Raw genomic sequence first — 24,035 nt, 5'->3', positions numbered from 1 at the left:
GCATAAAATTTGTTAAAAGTAAATAATAATGGATGTTGAGTGTGAATTAGACGATACTAGAATAGAGGTTTTAACCTTTAGTTGTGTATTCAAAATTATCATACCGTATATTATTGGTCTTGTTTGTAAAATCGTTGTATTGCAAAGTATAGGTATCTTAAATAGGTACATATTATCGAGTTTCTTTTGTTTGAGTTTTTTGTCTATATTTTTTAAATGTAAATAAATACCAAAAGCTCAAATATTAAATCATTTGACTCAGAGGAACAATATGAAAACATGTGATGTATACTTGAATTTTTACTTCAAATCTGCGAATCTACCCACACGTAAGCCTTTCAGCTTAGCATCCAAATCTATCAAACATTATTTTATGATTTATTTTAGTGAATAATGAGTAATACTGTATAGTAATTTAAACAGTGTTTAAACTGGAATCACTGATATGTAGATTGCTCGTATACTACTGAATAACTCATAATCAGCTTTCACTGTCGTATCTGAATTCTATTTAAAGAGTCCATCTTCTATATGTAGGCTCTAATATTCTTAAGGAATAAAACGATATACTTATCCTCGCTAAATATAGCGTCTCATGAAAGCCTGTGATGACAATTAAAAAAAACCCGGATCATTCCGGCGCCGTATTATTTCACAATCTACTTTGTATTACTTTATGACTGTAAATTATAACCTTTGAAGACATAAGATGGGATGTTAATAATTAAACTTAAGCGTCTTCTATGGACTACTAGTGTATGAGAAAACCACTGAGTGATTAGTGCAGAGCTTAATTGTGAAACTCTAATTAGATATGAAAGTGTATGGTTTCGTCAAACTAGGTTTCTGAAACACATCCTACATATATACTTGGCTTTATCTTGGAAAACTTTACTGGTTAATCTAGGAGTAGATTGTAAAAAGACCAAAGGTATCTTAATGAAGATGTAGGACTGTTACTGTGTACTATATTAGGCGCTGAGATTTTTATGGTTAGGTTCCGTAAGATTATTGTTAAATAGGATTGGATATCTTATATGAAAGGTAAACAATATGTTAAAGATAGTAAAGTATTAATACTAATTGAATGAATGAATTGTAAATGTTCATATGAAATAAATTACATTGGATAAGATTCTTTGTTAAAAAGAACAAAAAGACGGAATCGTCCAAAAAAATTAAAGAATATAAAAAAGATCAAAAATCGGAGTCATAGTAACAAAACCAATTGTATAAAGTGTTTCTGTACACACTGATCTAGGTTTCTATGGTGTATAGTTAACGATTTTTCTATAAAAAAGAAAAAAAAAGATTTACGCTCCCATCTGTCGGTAGATTGTGTTTATTCTTATAAACTCTATAGAGGACTGAATAATTCAAAGTTGAAGTTCTACTGTGACATGCTATAAAGTAATCTCTTATATGTCGAAAAAATGTTCCTCAATAACAGACAATTATTTTTCTAATTCTGACATGTTAATTACATTGTTGATTACAAATAAATTCCTCTTTTTAGAAATGTCATTATTTGTTTAATTTATAAATTAAATTTATTGCTTTATTTACATAAAAATTTAATAATAATCATTAGTTTCTTAATGTTTATTAATGTTCATAGGATGATGGTTTAGGTATATTGTGTACTGGACTGCTTCAATCTTATCGAAATCGTTTACGTGAACGTTTCTCTACGTTGAATGATCAAGAAATTCTTAAACTAACCACTATGTCATCATCACCATCAACAGAAAAAAGCTCCGATTCAAATTCTAATCGCTGTTGTACACAATCAATACCAATGAAAATTTGCAGCTTAGAACGTCTTTATCTTGTAGACAATAATTTAAGCATAGATGGTATGCAATCATTGGCTATTGTATTAATGCAAACACCAAAGTCACTAATCTCTTTTGTTGGCGGTTTAATTAGCTTAGATTTAAGTAACAATGTAAATATTGGCGATAAAGGTGTTGAAATATTGTGTGAAGGTTTAATCAGAAACTATAGTTTAAAAGAATTATATCTTCGTTCCATTAATATGTCTTTTTCAGGTAAGTTAATATTGTGTGTATTATCGCTTGTAATTGTAATATCTTCCCATTTAAATAAATTTTAAATGTAACTAATGAACAGTGTAGTTGGATATTGTTTTACATAATATTGTGTATTATGTGCGAAGATATACACATTCCTTGACCGCTTAAGTCAGAAGTTCGTACTTACCTACTAATGAACATTGAATGTTAAATGAATAAATTATTGATTCATAACTATATGTAAAATTTCAAATTTGGTAGTGAAGTTATTTTTTTCATCACCAACTGTAACTGAAGTAGCCAATTATAAGTTCTTGTTTCTACTTCTGTATGCGAGTTGGCTTTTCTATGCGGTTGTCCGAATTGAAGTTAAGGAAGAGAAGATTGAACCTGTGTAACACCGGGTTAATAGCCTAAAAGTTAAGCTACTGAACCATGACTCTACAGTTTAATTTGATATCTGTTCGTAATGTAATCATGGAAACTAATTTGTGGATCGGCATATTAGATCGGTATTGAGTATTCACTATTTTGCAAAACTTGGAGCCAAAATAGAGCGTCTCTTTGATGCTTTTTTGCTTTATTACACTCTGTTTTCAATGTATATTTTCATGGTAAATAAGCAGATGACGTATACATACATTTTTGTCACAACGGAAATTTACGGTTTCTAATTCCCCCTCCTCCTCTGTTTCTATCTTCAGGATTACAAGTTAGCTCTTGCTTCGTGATGCAATCTGGTGATTTCCTTAATGTGTGTTCTATCCATCTCCGGTGTCTTTTCCTAATGTACTCTTCATCTGGAAGATGCTTTGCTCTCTCCCACAGTAGGCTGTTGCTGATGGTATCTGATCAACATACACTGAGTATCTTGCATAGACAGTTGTTTATAAACACCTGTACATTTTTGAAAATGGTTGTATTAGTTCTCCAAGTTTCAGTTCCGTACATCAGAACTGTCTTGACGTTCGTATTGAAGATTGTGATTTTTATATTTGTTTACAGGTTTTGGGTTGCATGTGTTCTTCAACTGTAGGAATGCGGCCCTTGCTTTGCCGTTCCTTGCCTTTACGTTTGTGTCTGATCCTCCTTGTTCATCAATGATGCTACCCAGGTACATGAGACTGTCCACCTCTTCCAGAGTTTCTCCATCAAATGTGATTGGGTTGGTGTTCTCCGTGTTGTATTTCATGATCTTGCTTTCTCTTTTGTGTATGTTGAGGCCCACCACTGCAGAAGCTGTTTCATCTCCACTGCTTGTCTTGACCTTTATTTATTGATGTGTATGGAGTAGAAGAGCTAGGTCACCTGTGAAGTCATCTAGCTGCATGCAAGCTGCCTATTGTATTTCTCGCTTTCCCTGAGATTTAGTGGTCTCCGAAATCCAATCAACCATTAAAAGAAGGAGAAAGGGTGAGAGTAAGCAGTCTTGTCTGACACCAGTCTTCGTCTGGAATGCATCTGTCAACTGTCCTCCATGCACGACTTTGTAGTGTAATCGGTCGTATGAATCCCGGATGATGTTGGGGATTTTCTCAGGTACACGAAGATGTCGAAGAATTTTCCATAAGGTTCTCCTATTCACGCTATCAAACGTCTTCTCATAGTAAAGAAAGTTGATGTACAGTGGCAAATGTCATTCAATTGATCGTTTAACAATTATCTATAGTGTCACGATTTGGTCTGTACATGTATACAGGTTCTTGTAGTCGACAAAGTTACACTTTTTGTTGTTGTGTTTTATTCAAGGAATATTTTGACTTATTGTCTAGTTAGTGGAGCATAACTTGTCGTTTAAAAAGGTTCCAAGATTTATTTAATTGTTGATATTTCTTAAATCACATACCATAAAACCTTATTGAAACTGTTGTTTATCAACTGAATGATTGCATTTCGTGAAAAAGAAACTTAGTTTTAGTTCAATTTCTTGTTCTTCACTGGTATTGTATTGTAATATTTACTATAAAGACCAGTGACTTAATAATTTAAATATTCACTTTCCAAATACTGGTTCCCATTTTCTGAGGTGTGCTGCATCACCAACACTCAAGCAGTTAAAGTATACAGCTCAAGCTAAACTGCGTAAGTTTGCACTTCGTAAACAGTTCATATTTGTAGTTAAATTCTACCCACAAGAAATAGCAACCATAGTGTCAAGATTCCAAAAAGAATCTGCTAATAATCCATAGATAAATTTAGAGCGTTCAATCAACATAGTTTGTTAATTTCCAATACAATTTTATGCATATATCCTACAGTCCCTACAACCTTGGCTGTTGATTAAGTGTTTATCGATGAAGATAATTATAAAGCATATATATATTGTGCACAAATTTTGATTTCAGTATTTTAAAAGTAATTTTCATAAAAAATGTAACACGACAACTTGGGAGTCACTGGAAACAAGGGAGGCAGTGTTTCATTCTACTGTATACGTTTGTACGGTACTAGTAAAAATGTTAATTTGTCCGTAGAAACTGCGTGGATCTCAGTAAGCATGATACCTCTAAAGCAGTGCGTTCTTGAAAAGAGAGACAACTAATCATCATCAGTCATACTAAAGCTACAAACGAGTTATTGAAAGTAGGTTGTTTTTTATCGGGGTGGAGGACCAGTTAAATTGATGTTTACATAATCGTACGTTTTCATTTTGTGATTTCCTCGTGTAATTACTTTTGTATTAAAGTTTATATCATATGTATGTAACATCATTTAGCTTAATTATTTTCATATGTTTTATATATAGAGGTCACTTATTAAAATGATCATACGATACTAATGGAATAAATGTACCAATTAGCATAGTTTAGATAAGTTATTCACTAATAATTTACTTATGATTTATGGCAATAAATGTTGATTCCTATATAAATAAAAAAAATTCGATCGTTTGGTTGACATCAGATTGTCACGAAGGAATCTGTCCTGAAATGTCGAACAACATTAAATTACAGTGTTAATACCCATCTTCATTACTGGATATTATCGTGCTTACGAATAATAATTTTTTGTGATACATAATTGATTGTTGTCTGTTGCAAGTGTAGTTTATTTTAATGGGTGAATGCGTTTCTCTGATGGAATCACTTATTTAACAATTACAATTCAGCGTCATTATTTTGTTCAAATAGTGAGTAGTTTATTAGTCACTTGGATGTAAGTATCAATCAAATAGATTATTCGAGAGGTTTTTCTACAAACTATTAAACTGTTTTCTTGATACTTTTGATATGCAAAGTACACTCTATTGTATGCTTATTCAATTTTCGCCTTTTTACTTTAATAAAAACACTAGGAATTTTCGCTTTATCCAGTTTTCTCAGTGAATCAAAGTGTCTAAAGTATTTGGATATACGCAACAATAATTTAGATATAGCCTCTATAATGGCTTTATCAAAAACTTTATTCATTAATAAAACATTAACAAGTCTGGTTTCAGATGCACATCGTTGGGCGAATTCTCAGCTGGATCTATCTGATGTAGGTTCAATTTAATGATATATATAATGGAATATACTCGTTGAGACATAAGATAAAAGAGATTGGTTCAGCCAACAGTCCTCTTTTCGGCAAATTCAGATAGATAAAGAATTATAATTGAAAAGAGAAGGCTCAGAGTGATATGGTGTTGAAGTTGAGATGGACTGTAGTCGGGTGAATAGTGGGAACAAAAACAAATCATCTGAGACTAAATGGTCTATAACGATGAAGATAGAAGGAATGCAGATTACTGTGAACAAAGAAAAGGAAGAAAAAGAAAAGTTACGAGAGATTAAGACTGTGGTAGAAGAGGAGGTTGTACAAGTTTCTTTAGTACACAAAATTGTGGTCCTTCTAGATATATAGCTAGTGCTTCGATAATGCTAAGAAGATGGAACATAACTGCTTTTGACAGCTCTCTAATTACCTTGTAGATGAATTTGAAAGCAGAGTCCGTTTTCATCAAATAACATGTGTGTTCACAAGATGTTCAGTTATTGAACTCTATTTGTTTTACCTCACTGCTATCATGTTTAGCTAAATTTTACTATCACTATTATTATAAATATTACCATTTTGAAAAATAAGTATATATTTATGCTTGTACAACTTTGAAAATGAATTCTCCGAGAAGTAAACTGTTCAGCTAACCAATCTTTCTTGTTTTACATACATACATTTGTTTTAGAAGTTTTTTACCACTGGTTTATATTATTTTGAACAACGGTCGGATAACGGATTGTGTTGCATTGCTTTATCACTTTATCTTGAGGTGGTGTCGATGTAGTACATAGATATATTTGTCTCTTTAGGAATTAATGCAGTGTGTTTGAATTTCTTGGTTTGGTATGTTGAGTTATATGAGGATCATCTTACAGAGTATAATCTGCCAAGTTTTAATCAACGTATAACACAACACGTTTATGCCATTATTGTCGGAGATTCTCTTTGGGCTTTAACGTCTCAGAATACTTTAAATTTTTAATATCTCAGGTACCTTAAATAATGTCACTTTCAATGGAGTTACTGTTTCTCATAATGAGACTGTAGATTTATGTATACTCGTCAGTTACTAGTATTTGATCACAGATGTCTTAGGAATATTGCTCGCATCTGCTGGGATCAACGGGTAAGTAATAGTGAGATCAGACGTAGGGTATTACGGAATGATGGTAAATCAGTTGATGAGGTTGTCTTTCTACATCGACTGAGATGGTTGGGCCACGTGTTACGTATGCCTGAACACTGATTACCACGGTACGCAATGCTGACTAGTGTTGGATACGGTTGGAAGAGAGTTACTGGCAGTGAAACCAAGGCGTGACATTAATTCATAAAGTCACTAACTTCTGGTCTGAGCCATGTTGATAGATGCAAACTACTCGGTTGGCGTCCACTCACCTATCGTAACCAATGGTTGGAGACTGGGTGATATGACTCAGAATGGATCACAATGACGTAGGAGTATACACTGTTTATCTTCCCTTTAACCGTGAGATTCAAATTACTTTGTACCTTTCTTTTTACGAACTAATTCTTTCTCCCTGTATTATATCCTTATATGCAGTCTTTATTTAAATATTACTAGCGTTCGCGCAATCGCTTCTATGAATTAGGTGTTCATCTTGTTATGCTAATGAGGTATGACAACGTGGACTGATGCATATATATGCATGTCAGATCTGAACTACATAATTGGTACACACTGATTCACATTTTTAATTTCAGCTAATTCACAATATAGAGCATGACCTTAATCCAATGCTATTGACGATATCTCACTCTTAACATGATCAAACTCCACTGGTAAACGTGACATTATTCTGTTAATAATTATTTGTAGTTTGAATGCCAGATTCTGTTTCGTTTTGGAGGTCGATACCTCATACGAATAGGTTTTGTTATTGGTCTATACATTATCTATTCAGCTTGTTAACCAATAAAACTCGTCATGTACTTCATGCTTATTTATGGAGATAGTTTCTGTGTAGTTGAAATAATATTGATTCTTGATTATCAAATCGAAGTGTCTTCTTTAGTGTGTAAGGAGTTGTTGGCGTTTACCAACTTTTTTTCAGCTGTGTAGTAAGTATGAACACCGTCTGCCAAGTGGAGAGTGTGTTTATTGTCCAACTTTCGGCTCTGAATCGTGGTCTATGAAAATAGAAGACATGCGTAAGCTGGAGGTGTTTGATCACAATTTTCGTAGAGTCATTGTTGACATTTATTGGAACGATGGAATGTGTAATGCTGAGGTTTTCCTAAGGGTACTCGGTAAATGTAGCAAATTGGTTGATTAGACAGTGAATCTTCATCGACTTGAAGTGATTAGTACATGTGTTATGTATACCTTATCACCGTCCACCTAGACGAGTGATGGTTGATAGTGCAAAAGTAGATAAGAAGATAGCTAGGTGCGGTCAAGTCAATACAAAGCATCAGTCCATAAAGTCTTTGACTACTGGTCTGAACCATGTTGATAGATGCAGACTACTTCTTTAGAGTCCACGAGGTAATTGTGGTCAGTGATTGAAGGATTTGAGTGGAATGACTGGGAATCGTTCACACTGGAACAGGTCCAGTCACTCTTGGTGATGCCCATCTGTCTTTAGTTTGTAAAGGTGAAGAAAATGTGAGCTGGAACTAAAATTCTAATCAATGGATTTTTAAATAAGCTTGATTATTAAATGAACTAATGATTTTAAAAGTATTTTTCTGTATTATGTTTTATTATCAGTTTATTTTTAAAGTCCAATATGTTATCTGCTTATAGACTACTCGAGATGTTGATATAGATATGATTTTATCCTACCTACACTGAGTCATAGTTGGTCATTCATCATTAATTCAAATTATATGACATCTATCTGATTGACACTGAACAGATCGATTCTTTACACAAAACTAATGTTCTTCATTTGTTTACGCATTTCCTGATATAATATGGATTTTATAATACTCTATTTGTTACGGATTGACATCAGTTTGGACACCATCGAAAATCAGGGGGCACTAGACAGCTGTTTTATACCACTATGAAACTCCTGAGCACTGCACATCTACAATCTCACCGATAATAGAACCTTGGATCTATTAAGATCTCTAACCGAAGTGCTACCTACTTAAATATTGATTTAGGATTTACTGAATTATGCGACACTTGTCGAATGAGATTGGTGGTGATTTTTTTATGTGTATCTTAGGTGAGTTTCTCTAGTCACAAATTTTATCCGAGTTAAATTTGAAGGTTATTTATGTACCAAATTAATTCTTCATTGATCAACTTAAAACCTTGAAATAACCCATACCTTTTGAGAAAGTATGTAAAATTAATGTTATCTGAATGAATGTACAACTATTTACTAAGGTAACTGGTTAGGTTGTATCTAGTGCCAAACATTATTCTTGACAAATAAATATCATTAAAATTTTTTACATATTTACTGTGGAAAATGAAAGACAAGTTCCACTTCCTATTGTTTGTGATTACCATCATTTTTATTAATCAGTACTAATCTTTATGAAGGTTAAGTAGTCCTCATAGGACCTGAGGTTCCTTAGCTCGATTCCATGTAGAGTCGTGGATCCACACTGCTGTTAAAGATGAAACAACTGTCTAATGCTTCCTAGTTTTCAATGGTTTTCTAACTGTCATTTTAATTATGTGAACTATGAGATTCAGCAATCTTCGCATATCCTTGCAGTATTAATTTTATTTATTTATTTATTCTTTGTGCTGTTTACAGAAAGATAAAGATTTAATTAAATCTCTCATTGAAAGCATCGATTCAAATCTTAGAAGAAATCGTTTAGAAACAGAATTAGTTGATGATAATAATAATAATAATAATAATAATAATGTCTCGAATATTAATTGTGATACAATCACACCAACTGATGTTGTCCATGACGAGAATTCGTTGGGACAATCTGAATTAATGAATAACAGCTCAGTGATACAGTGTAATGATAATTCACTAACTAATTGTAATATAATGAATGGTGAGATGTCATTGGACACAACAAATTGTACATCGGATATATCAGTGATACGAAGTTATGAATGTGATAATAATAACATTAATAATGAGTGTGGTCCTGATAATAGTAGTAATGTTGATCTCCAGTCAGATAAGTCGTTAAATACAACGATCGAACAACTTGATAGTGATAGTAATGTCGAGGTTTTGGGTAATTTAAACTGCGCAATAATCTCTACCAATCCTATTAATGAGATATTCACTGAATGTATATTGGGTAATCAAACAATGAATAAAGATGGTAAATTTATCAATAATAGTAATAATATTAATAATAATGAGAATTTTGCAATAATGGAAAAACGAAGTAAGGAAGAAAAGAAAACAACAATAGTGGTAGAACAACGACGACCACCTTTACTTCAACATTCATCCGATTCATTTATGACTATTGAAAATCTCTCTTCTTCATCTAACTTATTCCAAAATGTAAATATACCATGCTTCAAGGATGATAAGTCATTGAATTGTAATACCGAATCAGATCCAATTCAGTCATCTGTAAATGTTTTTGACGAATCAGATTCACTGAATACAATAAGTCAAAATAATCATAATCATACAAATGATGACGTAATCAGTAAATAAATACTATAAAACAGAGATCGAAAAAATCCAAATGAATTCCTCACCGTAATAAAGATATGCCTTCATCAGTAAATCTGTCAAAAACCAATATTAATTGTGTTTGACATAACAGTAATAAAAGTAATAATAGTGCTATGATTTTGTTGTTCAATATTTTTCCCCTTATTATTAACTTAAGAAAAAAACAAAATAATTGTGCTTTTCTTTTTCTGGTAAGTTATTTTTAAAAGGTCATTGAGCTTTTTTGTTTTTATGTTCATTGTTAATTATGAAATGATTTTTCAAAGATCTACCAGAATTATGTCTAGTTTAAACAGGACTAATGAAGTGGTTGATGCAGTTAATAGTTTCGTTTATTTTTGTATGACAGCATTAACAATAATTCTTCTATGTAGATATCTTTCATCATTTATGTTACTTGATAGATACATCAATGTTCATCCCAGCTCACATATACAATTAAATGTCCATTCTCTTCTACTTTATCCGTCCTCGAAAATAATTGTTGAAATTGTATTAAATCATAAACTAGAATACATTTTTTGAGATTAAATATGAATTTCTTAAAGAGATTAATGTTTTCTTCAGAGTATATTGTTATCAACCAAGACTATTTGTGATAGTCACTTTGATGATTAATCACTTTCCCATCGTATCTTATCTCAATTAAGATAGAGATGAAAAGATTGTTTTGAGAAATTAATATATTGGTGTTATTTGTTGAATTATAAATTAAGAGAAATGTATCTGAAACGGATGAATAATCAAAACAAACTGAGATCTGGTTATTATTGAAATATAATAGGTAGAGTCAGATATGTTACCTAAAGGCCACTAATTCAAGTCCTTCAAATTTCAGTCATCATTTATAAATCTATACAATATTACGTGTTATCAGCTCATATATCATATAAAAGATAAATAACGGTAGATTCTTCTTGAAATCATTCAACTCGGTGGCTCATACGAATGATAATAAAAGTGGTAACTTCTTGGTTAAGGTTGAATAACTGTAATACTGAATTCTTTTGTATTTATTCATATGGTCGGAGCCAGCTTTTTGATTTCCAGTAATATGTTTATTCCATCAGGTTTGAAAAAACCAATGTATTTTATGGTTTTACTTTCATGTATATTAAACATAGCGAGTAAACTGTTGTCTTCACAAAATTATAACTCAATCTGTCTATATGTACGCAATGGATTTGTGACTTCAATGTGTTCTATAAATTGCTTTAAAACTATAGGTAACAGTTTTGTCATAGATATCGAGAATCAAATTACTTGAGAATTTTATATAGAGAAGGTTGGTAATTCTTTATTTATCGTATAAGTGAGTCCACATCTTTTTCCCTTCAATAGATATTAAAAAGAGCTTAATAATTGTGTCCTATACAGATATAGTGTATTGAACAATAGAAAATGTCTAGACTTCTTGTTAACTTATTTAAAGGACAGTCATCCGTACGATAACAATTTATCTATATCATTGTACCTTTCTTATTGTTGCACTTCTATGGATATGTATGCTTGAGTATTACTTACTTACTGTCTACGCATATATTCATACATTTGAACCTACTCATTCAACTCGCTGACTCGCTCTCACACCCGCTTGCCTGCTTGCTTTTCGGCAATACTATCTCATGCTTGTTTAGTGTACCTGTAAATTTGGATATCTGTGTGTGGTGTAATAATAAACGTAATCAACGCTTCGTATTCGCCTTCTGAATAATACACCGTTTGGGCATTATCTATTGACGGTTATCAGGGAGAACTATATACGAAGTTTAAGGATTATATTGAATACCGACCACCACACCCATACAATTGATAATTTGACATTAGTTTGACATAAACTTGTCTTGTGTTACCGCACCATTTTTCTGACTCAACTATGTTTACCATAGATAGATAATCTGAATCCAAGTTTTCGTTGAATTTCATTATAGATCACTAGCAATGCATAACATTTAGTTTTTCTGAGATTTAAGATTAAATATCTGCATCTTATATATCCAATAGATTTTATATTGTAATACAATTATTTCGTAATGTCACGATGTGTTATTACTTTCTGCATTCCTGCTTTTGTCAATTCTTATAGACCATAACATTGCCAATCCACATTTATTAATTAAATTACTTTAATCAGCAATAGGTCAGTCATACGTCATGAATGTTTCAATTAGTGACTTATAGAAAATGACTCTTCTCCAATCTATCTAGTATTTAATTTGTTGAGAATAGAAGTTATTACTTCAAATATTCTTTTAAATCAGAATGTTACTGCTTACATAACGAGTTTGTTTGGAAAGTAATCATATTAGACATTTATAGTGAAACTATTGATTTGATTCTGTCTCGTTTGATTAGGTTAATCTCGTTTATTTATTGTTCCACGTAATAAATTGTTTGTAAATTGTATATGAAATGTTTTATTTATCGAATTCTCATGTTTTTAATCTTTATTAAAGCTATTCAGAATCTGTTCAATTCTCGAATTCTATGATATATATATATATATATATATATATATATATATATATACTGATTTGGCTCCAATGTCCGATTTGACGTACAATATCCACGACCCTAATCCGTACCTAATAATCTCTGAATTTCAATATTGACTCCTATTTTTTCTCAAAAATAATATTCGTTGTGATCTGTTTTTTATTTGTTTTTTTTATTATTAAAACAGAAAAACTTTCTTTAATAAATACTTGCCTAGTAATTTTACAGTTACGTCGTTTTCTCCCATATCGATTTCAATGGAATTTCACAAACTCAATTCTAAGGTTTATAAGTGTTCATTATGAAATTTTCTTTTCCTTTTTTGTTGTAAATTGTATTTTCAGTTACTGTTATTTTAATTATGTTGCTTTATTATGCAAACGTATACGGATGTATACATTCTCAACTACTGATCACATTGATAATTGCAATACTTTACTGACCTCTTTCTCATGTATCATATTGACAATAATGAATAATATTGTAGGTATCGATGCCAAGGTTAGTCTTGATAGTTTCAGATAAATTGAGCTTTGGGTACAAGGTTAATAATAAATATATTTTTTTGTTATATCCCAATGAGTAGAAAATTTTATCCCTGACGTTTCGTGACCTATTGTAAGCCACTTCTTCGGAGTAAATAAATAACCGAATTTAATTTACATATGTTTAAATAGTACTAAGGAAACATTGAAGAAGTTGATTACATTAAGCCATGAAACGTCAAAAATACAATTTTTTACTCATTGGGATATAACAAAAATATATATATATATTATTAATGTAGAATATTGTTATCATCAAACACTTCTTGAGTATGTTGGCATCAGTTTAAATGAATCTTGTTTACTATTAAAATTGTACAATGCATAGTCATCTATACACTCATCATTTATTCTTTTGACTCATATACATTGGTTTATTCTTATTATCATTATTCATTTCTATTATTTTACTGTATCCTACTGTAATTTGTTTTCATTACCAGTATCGTTGCCTATGATAATTTTAAATAAGTATCAGCTTATACCTTTTTGTACACATTTCTGTTTATTTCCATTTTAATCTAATATTCTTTTTTTATTCCTCATGTTTGTTTTTGTTTTTTCATTGTGAAGTTACAAACAATTAAACAAAAGGGTTTCAAGTTTTTCTTTTCGGTTCTATCATGTTTTGTATATTTTTTTCGAAGAATACTAATATTATTATGATTGTCAGTAAAACAATATATTTGTAACTATTGAATTATTAAACCGCTGTAATCTTTTGTTTATTTTGTTAATTAGATATATCATAATGTTTGTTTGTATGTATATGTGTGGATGGATGGATGTTTGTTTGGTTATCTTTAGGAATTTACTAGTTAATTCATTCTATTTTCTGATTGCAATACATATCAAAATAATTCTATATTTTCTATGACATTTTTCTCCTGCAGTTACACTTTAAACTCATGAATCTTTTGTTAAATCGTCAATTCACCGTTTGTTCTCATCATACTTAATTTCTTTTGTGATAGGTCATTATCATTCATTAATGAAATACATTAATAAAAAAGTAATTACATTCAGTCTATTTTCCAATTTGTTAATTAAAATCATTACCCATAATTGTTGAATTGCATGCGATGCAATCAAACTTGTGAAAGTATTTAGTCAAGTAATAACTACTTAGCTTATATATGACTAAAATACTTTACAGACGGAGTTCCTTTGATAATAATCCCATATTGATTTACATTTTGAATAAGACACATATACGTATATACAGATTGTTCACGAAAAGTTTTACACAATCTAAATGATGCGATGATGGATGCTATTTGAAGTATTGACTAAAGTTTCTGTATCATGTGATTTTTAGTAATCACCAACTATTGATTTATCAGTTAGAATAGTTATTGATTCAAAGAGATGATCCTATTGTTGTATGGTATGTTTCAACTTCATTTCATGTTATTTATGATTCATTTAACAATTATGTAGACAAATAATACTTTTCTTCCTGGGTAACTTTCGTACAACTAGTATTGTCTCATTAAAGTAATTGTCGTGAGGTTATTCCCAGCATTCCACTTATCAGTAAGTGCATTGTACTCAGCACATTTGGTTGTCTTCCAGCTTTTTTGGTGAGTTAGTGCTAGATGGTAGAGTAAAATTTTCATCAAATATTTCATCTCAAACTCTAACGCTTGCTACTTTTTTTATTCGGGCTGCTACACTGACATGTTTGTAGCAGATAGTTATGAGTAAGTCCAAACACCTGAAGTGAGATCCTCCATGAAATTACACTACAATATGCAGCACATATCTATTAAGTGAATGAAAACATTGTTAAAGCCGCCAGATATCATGCAGTTAATGAATATTGAAGATGTTTCGGTTAATCTCACTCCATATCCTGACTTTATAATTCAATGTGCTTATAAATTTAGCGTATAAAAGCATTTTAGTATGTAGGTTTTACGATGGAAAACTGGTGTATTTGAGATTACAGTGCTTCAGTTTTATCTAGTCAAATGTCTTTTCAGCATTACAGTAAAATCTATTTTTAATATGGATTCATTTTACTTTCCCTCAATGAAAGAAAGTCTAAAAGTATTTTTTTTCCTAATAAGTTCTTAACTATATTACCACATATTATTAAATATTTTCTTAGATTGTTTGACAGTGAGTGGTAAGATTTGTTGTTAGATTCAAGATAGTCATCTGTATTTCTGTTGATAAGTTATGTGTGGAGGTATTGACTTTTATCAATTAGATTAATTTTATTTAAGTCAATGAATTGATGCACATGATCCATCAGCACACACATACCGTTGAAATAGCTACGATATATTTAATTTCTAACTAGAGGGTTGTGCATGCAAATAAAATAAGTTTGGAGATATTTATGAAGATTACAACTACCAGTGAGTCGGTCTGTAAATGCTTCGGCACACAGATAACTTTCGAAATTTAAGTAGCAGTTAAAAAATATGGTGTATCGGTTACTGATCCTAATATCTTTGTTTTTGGTGTTGCGTTCTCTGAGCTATACGGTTCAATTGTAGATCTTTCATCGTTATTCTTGAGAATAATTTTAGCGCCTACTTTATGTAGAAGTGATCTAAATGTGCTTCCAGATGTTTGGCGACAAATAGGATAAAGTGTGTACGTGTATGTAAAAAAAGAGATCATACAGTATTGAAACTCAACTCGCATAAAATTTTTTAGACCTAATGCTATGATAAAACACTGTTCAGCATACATGTTGTATTGAACAGTCTAAAAACCAAAAGTGAACTGAAACGTAACCCGATAAATGAACAACTGAGCATTATTTAGAAAATCCTTTCAAAACTTGAGATAAGAAAGAGTTAACATTTAAAAGAAAACCAGTCTTCATTTACAACAAAGCCGACAAAGATATTTATGTCGTCTAGATAATCTTCACTTGTTTATAACTATTGGCGCTTGACAAATGACATACTTTTTAGTTTAAGATGTTCGTGGAAATTGTTAATTTTCATAGTTTGCACCATGTTTCGCGGTAGGGTCATGGATGTCCACTCTTGAGGTGTTCCATACTAGAATAAAACAACTATTCAATGCTTTATGGTTTTCAGTGGTTGCATAACTAAGAGCAGTTCATGATGTAAACTGTCAATAATCTTTGTCAATGAAACATTTTGGCATTTAACATTGTCATTATAATCTACAAACAAACTTTTATTGTCTGTAGAATAATGAAATTATTTTTAACAAAGTACTATTACACATATTTTTGCAACTATTTGTCCTTACAGTGATGTACCCTGTCCTAACAGCGTGATTTTTTTTGTTTTTCATATTTATCACCAACGTTTTACTTGTATTTGGTGTGCGTGTATGAGTATTTGTGTTTTTGATATGCAACAACATGAAGATAAAGTTCATCTATTTCATTTTGAAATAGGATTAAGGCGGGACAAAATAATCAGAATAATGAGATGATATTGTTTAGTACTAACAAATAACGCCTTTTAGTTTACTACTATTGTACACCACATATGTTTCTCCGAAACAGTTGAAAGAACATATATTCACTTTGATTTTGTAGTATATTTATTGCTCATATTTCACTTGTTATTTTTTTTTTGTTTATTTTCGTCAGTGCTAGACTGTGTGTCCTTTCATTCTAGCGTATAATTGATAGAGTTAGTTGAAGAAAAACGCTATAGTTCTCTGTTTTTTTCGTCAGATGTTTGAAATTATCTCCCAGAATACAGATTTATATGCGTGAACTCATAAATGAAAATATTTCATTTTACACTGCAATAATTCATAATAATATAGAATTTTTTAAATAATATTCTGTTTTCAGGTATTTGACTAATTTCTCACATTTATTAATAATAAACATTCAAGTATTCACGCTTTTATTCTTCATGTCTATCTACTCAGAGCATTAATGACGTAATAGTTGGTTGAATAACTTGTAAATACCTTTTAACCTTTCTTATGGAGTGGTAATTCACACGTATTAGAACCAACTTACAAGTAGATTTCAATTTATTTAATTATCAAACATAATTGAGATCATGGACTGATCAATGTCAGACCACCATTGAAAACCTGGAAGCACAGGACGACCGTTTCGCCCTAGTATTGGACTCCTCAGCAGTGCGCATCCACGATCCCACACACGGGACTCGAACCAAAGATCTTAGGTCTAGTGCGCGGACGCTTAAACTCTAGACTACTGAGCCGGGCTCAGACGGTGCTAATGTCTAATTCCAACCACTCCACGATATTGCGGGACCGCCTTCATTGTCTTTCGTGAGTAACTACCTCACAACATAACTAATGAAAGTTGATGTAAAGGTGGCATACTGTTTAGCAGTAGAAAATCATTTTGATGCATTAGTTTTTATTTTTGCTTAAAATGCACCTTGAAATAAGTAAAAGAAAATCATCTTTGAAATAGATAAATTAATATATTTGTAATATCCCAATGAGTAGAAAAATTTTCTGACGTTTCGTGACTCAATGTTAAAAAAATAGGGATAAACAAATAGTAAGATTGATAAAAGGTTAGCTATACAGTATCTCGTAATTACTGTAGTCAGTTTTCTCCTTAACCGTTATTTGACAAATCAGTTATTCCTAACATTATCGTGATTCCATAATGAAGCAAATATATTCGCGATTAGAATATTGATATTTAATACGGAGTAATGAGTGAAAATCTGATTAGTAGGCTAAACTATGTAATAGAACTTTAACTCATCTAATATCAGATATTTGTAGAGAATTAACAGGGAGTCTTTTTTCTGAATAAGCAATATGCCACTGATAATCACCCAGTGATCAATACAGTTGTATGTATTATCAGTACAAACTTCAAAAACTCAGGAGTAGGGTTTCGAAGTTATCACCACGTGAAGTATATCTGACATAGCATCACCTCTGGTTGTTGATACACTTTATTGAGTGCCAATAATCTCAAAATATGAATCTTACAGAATGTTGTTTGTGAAATTGGTCGATGAAATGTGAGCAAAATTAAATAAATATCAATCCATAGATCAGTAAATATGCTTTGGATGTTTTATGATGAATAAAACAAGAAACCAAGTTTCATTGTAAATCATCGTGACGAAGTCAATGTTATATTAATTTTTAAGTCATATCATATATTCTGTGTCCTGTTTAGAAATATCTGATTTTAGTAAAATAGAAAAGTCAGTTTAATTCTTTTTTTGTTTTAAAGATTTATCACCCTCACTACAGTTGTATTTGTTAGTGTTAAAGGTTTAGAGAAAATTTCTAAAGAATATTATCTATTCCATGAAATATAGGAAAGTCCAGGTATGATACTGAAGATGAATAAGTACTTAGCTAATAGGTTATGTAATTTTGACATTGTTTTTAAATCGAACTTATCGTAACTATCTAAATTTATGCGGATACCTCTTTCTAGAAAACATCTAAGTATACTGATATATAGCGTGGAAATAGCATATTTTTTGTGTTATTTGACGTTGAAAACGAATAATTTATAGGTATTCAAGTTGTATGTGAGCGAATAATTGCGTAATGTATTAACAAGATACTGTTAGGACAATTGTTGTAAGACAATTTATATATGAGAGCCATTGATACTACCCAGCCACCTAAATAATAAATCTATAAAGTTGGCTTTGAGCTGCTGGCTTGGCGACTTTGTTTTTTTAACCAGCTTAATTATTAACACCCTATTGTATTAATGTACGAATTCATCCTGATAAATATCTTTTATCAACCAAGTATAAGTATCAACTTAGATGTACCAACTTCTATATCCGTTATGTTTATTGTCGAATAAATATAGGGAGATATTAAGAAGCCACCTACTGGAACCTATTGATCATTTACACCTCTCGTATAGATCGGTTAAAAGTTCTGACCAACTTGATTTTGAATATCCAAATTGTTCAGTGGACTATCCTCTTACCTTATTACTTATTAAAAAGATGCCTTTAAAAAATAATTTGACATTACAATTTATTTTATAATGTTATCCAGAAATTCAAAAGCCTATTTCGTCTTTTCCTCCCAAACTTCCCAACTTTTACAAGTTGAAGATATCACCTCATCATTTAAATGATCCAATATTTGAAAGAAACATGCAATAAAACATTCTATGGAATTATTTTACAACTATTTGCATCATATTATGGACAGTCCCCTGAATAACTACAACTTGAGTAATATCTTCATATTATCTAATGATAGATTTATAACCTAATGTTAATATCGCGAATTATATCTCGCTGATAGGTTTAATAGAGTTACTGAGTACCTTAATTTGATACCGAATAGATTGATTAGCTCTTGATTTTGTTGTTCAAAATTTCAGTAAAAACTTTTAATGTATCCATTTATTATACACACGATTTCTTTATGGACATTTATTATTGTATTTTATTTTATATTAGTTTGCCTTTTGTTTGGACGGGATGCTATGCAGCAAAAGGTTGAAACATTTTGAGATATTAATATAAACTACTCTTATTAATATCAGTAGTTAGACAAGGTCTACTCATTCTCCAGCCTACCGTAAATAACGTTAACATATCCAACTAGATGAAAACTGGCGATGACTATTGTTCAAAACCAGTCAACGGAATTGTAGTTTTGTAATTAAACAGTAAAGTCATGACTAAATGAAAAGAAAAACTGGTTTATAAAAGCCTCGCTTTGATGCGGCAAATGTAGATTTATGTTCTTTATTCAGTTGGACTATTATCTTGTTTTTTGATTAGCACTTCTGGCCTACATCAGGTATCGAATTAATGTTAAAGAAAACAAATGTTTTAAATTTATCAGTTACGTTAGACAGGCGTTTTAGTGTTTGATTTTTTGTATGGATTTATGTACATTGGTATTTCCTTATGCAATCCAAAGTTGCATTTATATCAGCTTTGTTCTATCCACTTCCGTTGAATTATCTATTCTAATAACGAAACGTAATGTAAATTATATCCCAAAACATAAGAGTTTTGATAAAGATATTTTTGAACGATCAAAATTTTGCATATATTCAGTACTTAACTCACGTTCTGATTGTATCATAAAGTGGATTGTCAACAAAGTAACTAGTTTATATGGTGACCTTACGGCATAATGAGGTATTTTAATGTTAATTCAGAACTTACCTACACTTCTGTTAAAGTAAGATATCATAACTGTTTTTACTAACTTACCATGATTATAATTGTATTTCACTGAATATTTCAACTATATATGTTTGAACGTAATTTCTTAATGAGTGTAGACATAGGATATTTCTTCTCAATTTTCGTCAGATATGTCAAGATTGATAACAAAGACTGGTTCGTAGTCACATTTAGATCAGTTATCTTTGGATTTTCAAATCGAGGTATGTTTACACAAAATCTGATCTACAATGATTTTAATATCAGGTAGGCCTTAACTATAGAAATTCCTATCTACATATTACATGATTTTATAATATATTTTACTGTCCCATAAATCTTCATTAAAAGCATCTCTTCTTACTTTAGATGATTTTCTTGTCGTCTTCAATCATAAAACAAATAAATCATATGATTATATTACAATCTAATCGATTTATTTCAATTGGTGATCGAGTTTCTCTTATTAGAAAAATTACAGCTCAAGATGTGAACGATTTTGCAAAACTTACTGGTGATATTAATCCAATTCATTTAGATTCGAATTATGCTAAACAAACACGTTATAGAAAATGTATTGTACATGGAACATTTATTCAAGGGTAAATAATTATCTAATTTTACTCATCAAATTTCGTTTCATTTATCTATAATTTTAAATATTATGGAATAATTGTTTGAGCGTAAATTCAATTTTATGTACTAATTTTCTTCTTAAATGTAGTACAGTATCAATAGTCGGTTACCTTAACCAACCAATGGTAATAAATTAGTAATCAGTAATTTAAAAAAAACAACAATTTAGGGGCGAGCTAAGCAAGATTTTTCATCTTTCCATGTAATTATTCACTATTTTTTTAGTTCTGTTGGTAGCTGCAAAATTTCAGTTTGGAATCTGTGGGATAATTTCAATCTATGGTTGTGAATGGTAAGTAGTCTGACCGAAAATCAGTTTCTTTGGAATAGTTGGATTCATATATTATTCTCCTTTAAATTGTTACGCAAACTCAACCACCTCCTACCTTGGCAGATCATGTTATTTGTTGTAAACGTAGACTGGGAGAAAACTGGGGGCATCTAAACCAAAAAATAACATCAGTCCATAAAATTACTGACTATTAAAACTTTCTCAGACAGCTCACACTATTGATGATGATATTTTCAAAGTTCTCATAATAATAAGGCTGAAATATTATGAGATGGCAAAGTCTAAAGTACATTTCCTCAAACAATAATATACACGCATTATATCATAGTTTGATTAAAATGTGGTAAACCGTACTCTTGAAGTTGATCTTGTAATTTAACATTCCAACCAACAAACCTGAGTGTATTGAATTCAATTACTAAAGTAGTCATATACGTGTACAAAATAAAGGTACCAAGAACAAATTGAAAGTCAGTTCGTGATTTGTTGCTTTCTAAATATATTTATCATCTTCTTAATGTTTAATTCATTCATTCTTTGCAATAAAGTATATAAACATTGCAAAATTTCAGAAAAATCGAATTAAATCAAATAACTTATTAGTCAAATATTATAACCCTAATCTCTTCTTTTTTATTTTATATTTAGTGTTTCATTTACGAGCTTGTTTGTTTTTTTTGGCGAAGAAAACTTTCTTCTCGACAAAACCATCTATTTTTTTATCTTTCTATGGACATATATTTCCTATATAGCTATACATACGGATGTACAGCTTAAGTAAAGAATTTTTTTATTCACTGAATTCTCTTTATTTCTATCCAATGACACAATGAGTTATTTTTTCTTCTTGTGAGATTGATAATAATCTCATAATATTTTTAGTCAATTATATCCTTTCATATGATCCTATTTGACCGAATGCTATAAGGTTTTGCGAGTGAATTAAATTTGGTATTATCCAGAAATTGAAAATATACTTTGATAATAGTTACTTTTGAATGCAGTTGTAGTGAACAAGGACATCAGTGGGGAAAATCAAATGCATTTAACAAAAAATTACAGGACTTGTTAATAAAATCTAACAGTCATAAAGTAAATGCCTAATTTGCAAAATGTCCATCGATTGTCTAAAAGTGACTCAGACTTCATTGTTCTTGCATTTTCATACAAATTGCATCCTCTTTCCATTCTTTACTGTTCGATCCTCTTGTCTCTCTGCTGCTCGACCTTCTGTTTACGACTAACATTATATACTACTTATGTCAATATAAGTAGCACACACCACAGTTATTAAACTGAGTATTCTCCAGTATTTAGTTTTAATCACCTAATATCAATCCATTGTTATATTGTTAAAATTACTAAATGGTAGATATAATACTAACAAGTAGAGTTTTAAATATCATCCCAGTTCTTGTTCTTATTTTGATGGAACTTTTCTGATAAATGAAAATTATTTGGTAGTACATCGTTTTAATGAATTTCTTTAGTTCGTCAACTGCGTTTAACTGTTGATGTATTCATAATATCTTCATTATACAATTAGTATTATGTTGAATAAGAACACCACCGATTTATTAGAATGGAAAAACCAAAGGATAATGAGTAGCTTTTTCATCACAGCACACAACTCATCAGCAAAATTCTCCCACAATTATGTACTGGATATTTAGGTATTTCAGAGTACACAAAATTCAGTCACGAAGATACATTTTCAGATGGTGGAAATTTGTAGTTTACGTTAGTGATTTTGATAAAGTTTTTTCTCTGAAGTACCTGAAGTTTGAAGACGTTCAGAAGAACTCTGAAAAGCTTTACGACTAAACCATCCAGCTCAGAGAACAAAACTTTATCAAGATATACTTTCATTATTCTAGTAGATGTTGGGTAAAATCATCTTAATTCTAACTGTGGAAATATCTCAGATTATATCGTTAAATGATTTTTTTTCTTGATAATTTTCAAAATCTTCAATATAATCTTGTTTTGACAGTTCTATACTTGGTATTAATCAATGATGAAGATAAGTGTAAATTTTTAAAACAAAACTTCTCTCCTTGTTTATGAATGATTATAAGCTTTTCTACATCACTTCAATTTGTTTGTTGATCTACATTTTCTTTCAATTGTTGTTATTATCATTGTGTTTACTAATTCATTTTCTATATATCTTTTATTATGATAACTTTTTCAATGATTGGATTATTTATTCTCTGAAGAAGAAGAAGAAGTGACTTACGCTGAGTCCCGAAATGTCAGAAAATTTAATTTTTCTACTGACTGAGATATTACAAATATATTAATTTATTTTTCAGTGATTATTTAGTTGTGTTTATTTTTTCGTCGATATAACCACTTACTACTTATAAATGTCTAAAGTATAGCGTTATTTTAACTAAATTCCAGTGGGAATTTATTTTTTAATGTTGGTTTATAACTAAAAAGTTTTATTTTAGAATGAAACTGTTTAGTAACTAAGTGAATTAATGTGTTAATTATTCCAAAGATGTGTTAAATTTTCTCAATGTCTATACACCCGGACAGTATCACAGCCCGCACACAAAATGAAAATGACGATACCTACTGAAAATTCTATTCACGTTGTGAATTGCTTGACTGTTAAGTCAAGCAATTCACATTATTATTATTACTTTTATTATTATTATTATTATTATTATTATTATTATTTACCACGTCACTTATTCACTCTCTTTTATTCCCATTTTATGTATCCTTATTTTTGGACTTATACAGAAGCTTGCCTATGGTGGAAAATCGACTCTATC

At 30.6% G+C, this 24,035-nt stretch overlaps 1 protein-coding gene across 2 annotated transcripts in view; it reads left to right on the top strand.

Moving 5' to 3' along the window:
- MS3_00006531 (uncharacterized protein) overlaps positions 1 to 24,035 on the top strand; it is a 51,514-nt gene that overhangs the window by 19,587 nt on the left and 7,892 nt on the right. Inside the window, exons 7-12 of one of the 2 annotated variants that reach the window (XM_051214698.1) lie at positions 1,619 to 2,051; positions 5,332 to 8,719; positions 9,263 to 10,356; positions 12,622 to 14,593; positions 20,472 to 20,545; positions 20,691 to 20,923. In XM_051214698.1, the coding sequence (XP_051067881.1) occupies positions 1,619 to 2,051; positions 5,332 to 5,531 (633 nt within the window). In that variant the 3' untranslated portion in view covers positions 5,532 to 8,719; positions 9,263 to 10,356; positions 12,622 to 14,593; positions 20,472 to 20,545; positions 20,691 to 20,923. Of the gene's footprint in view, positions 1 to 1,618; positions 2,052 to 5,331; positions 8,720 to 9,262; positions 10,357 to 12,621; positions 14,594 to 20,471; positions 20,924 to 24,035 lie in introns of both variants that reach the window. The other variant, XM_051214699.1, reaches the window with a different exon arrangement.

The sequence above is a fragment of the Schistosoma haematobium genome, chromosome 2 (genome assembly GCF_000699445.3).
Source record: "Schistosoma haematobium chromosome 2, whole genome shotgun sequence".
Taxonomy (NCBI): domain Eukaryota; kingdom Metazoa; phylum Platyhelminthes; class Trematoda; order Strigeidida; family Schistosomatidae; genus Schistosoma; species Schistosoma haematobium.
This window is presented reverse-complemented; position numbering and strand designations above follow the sequence as displayed.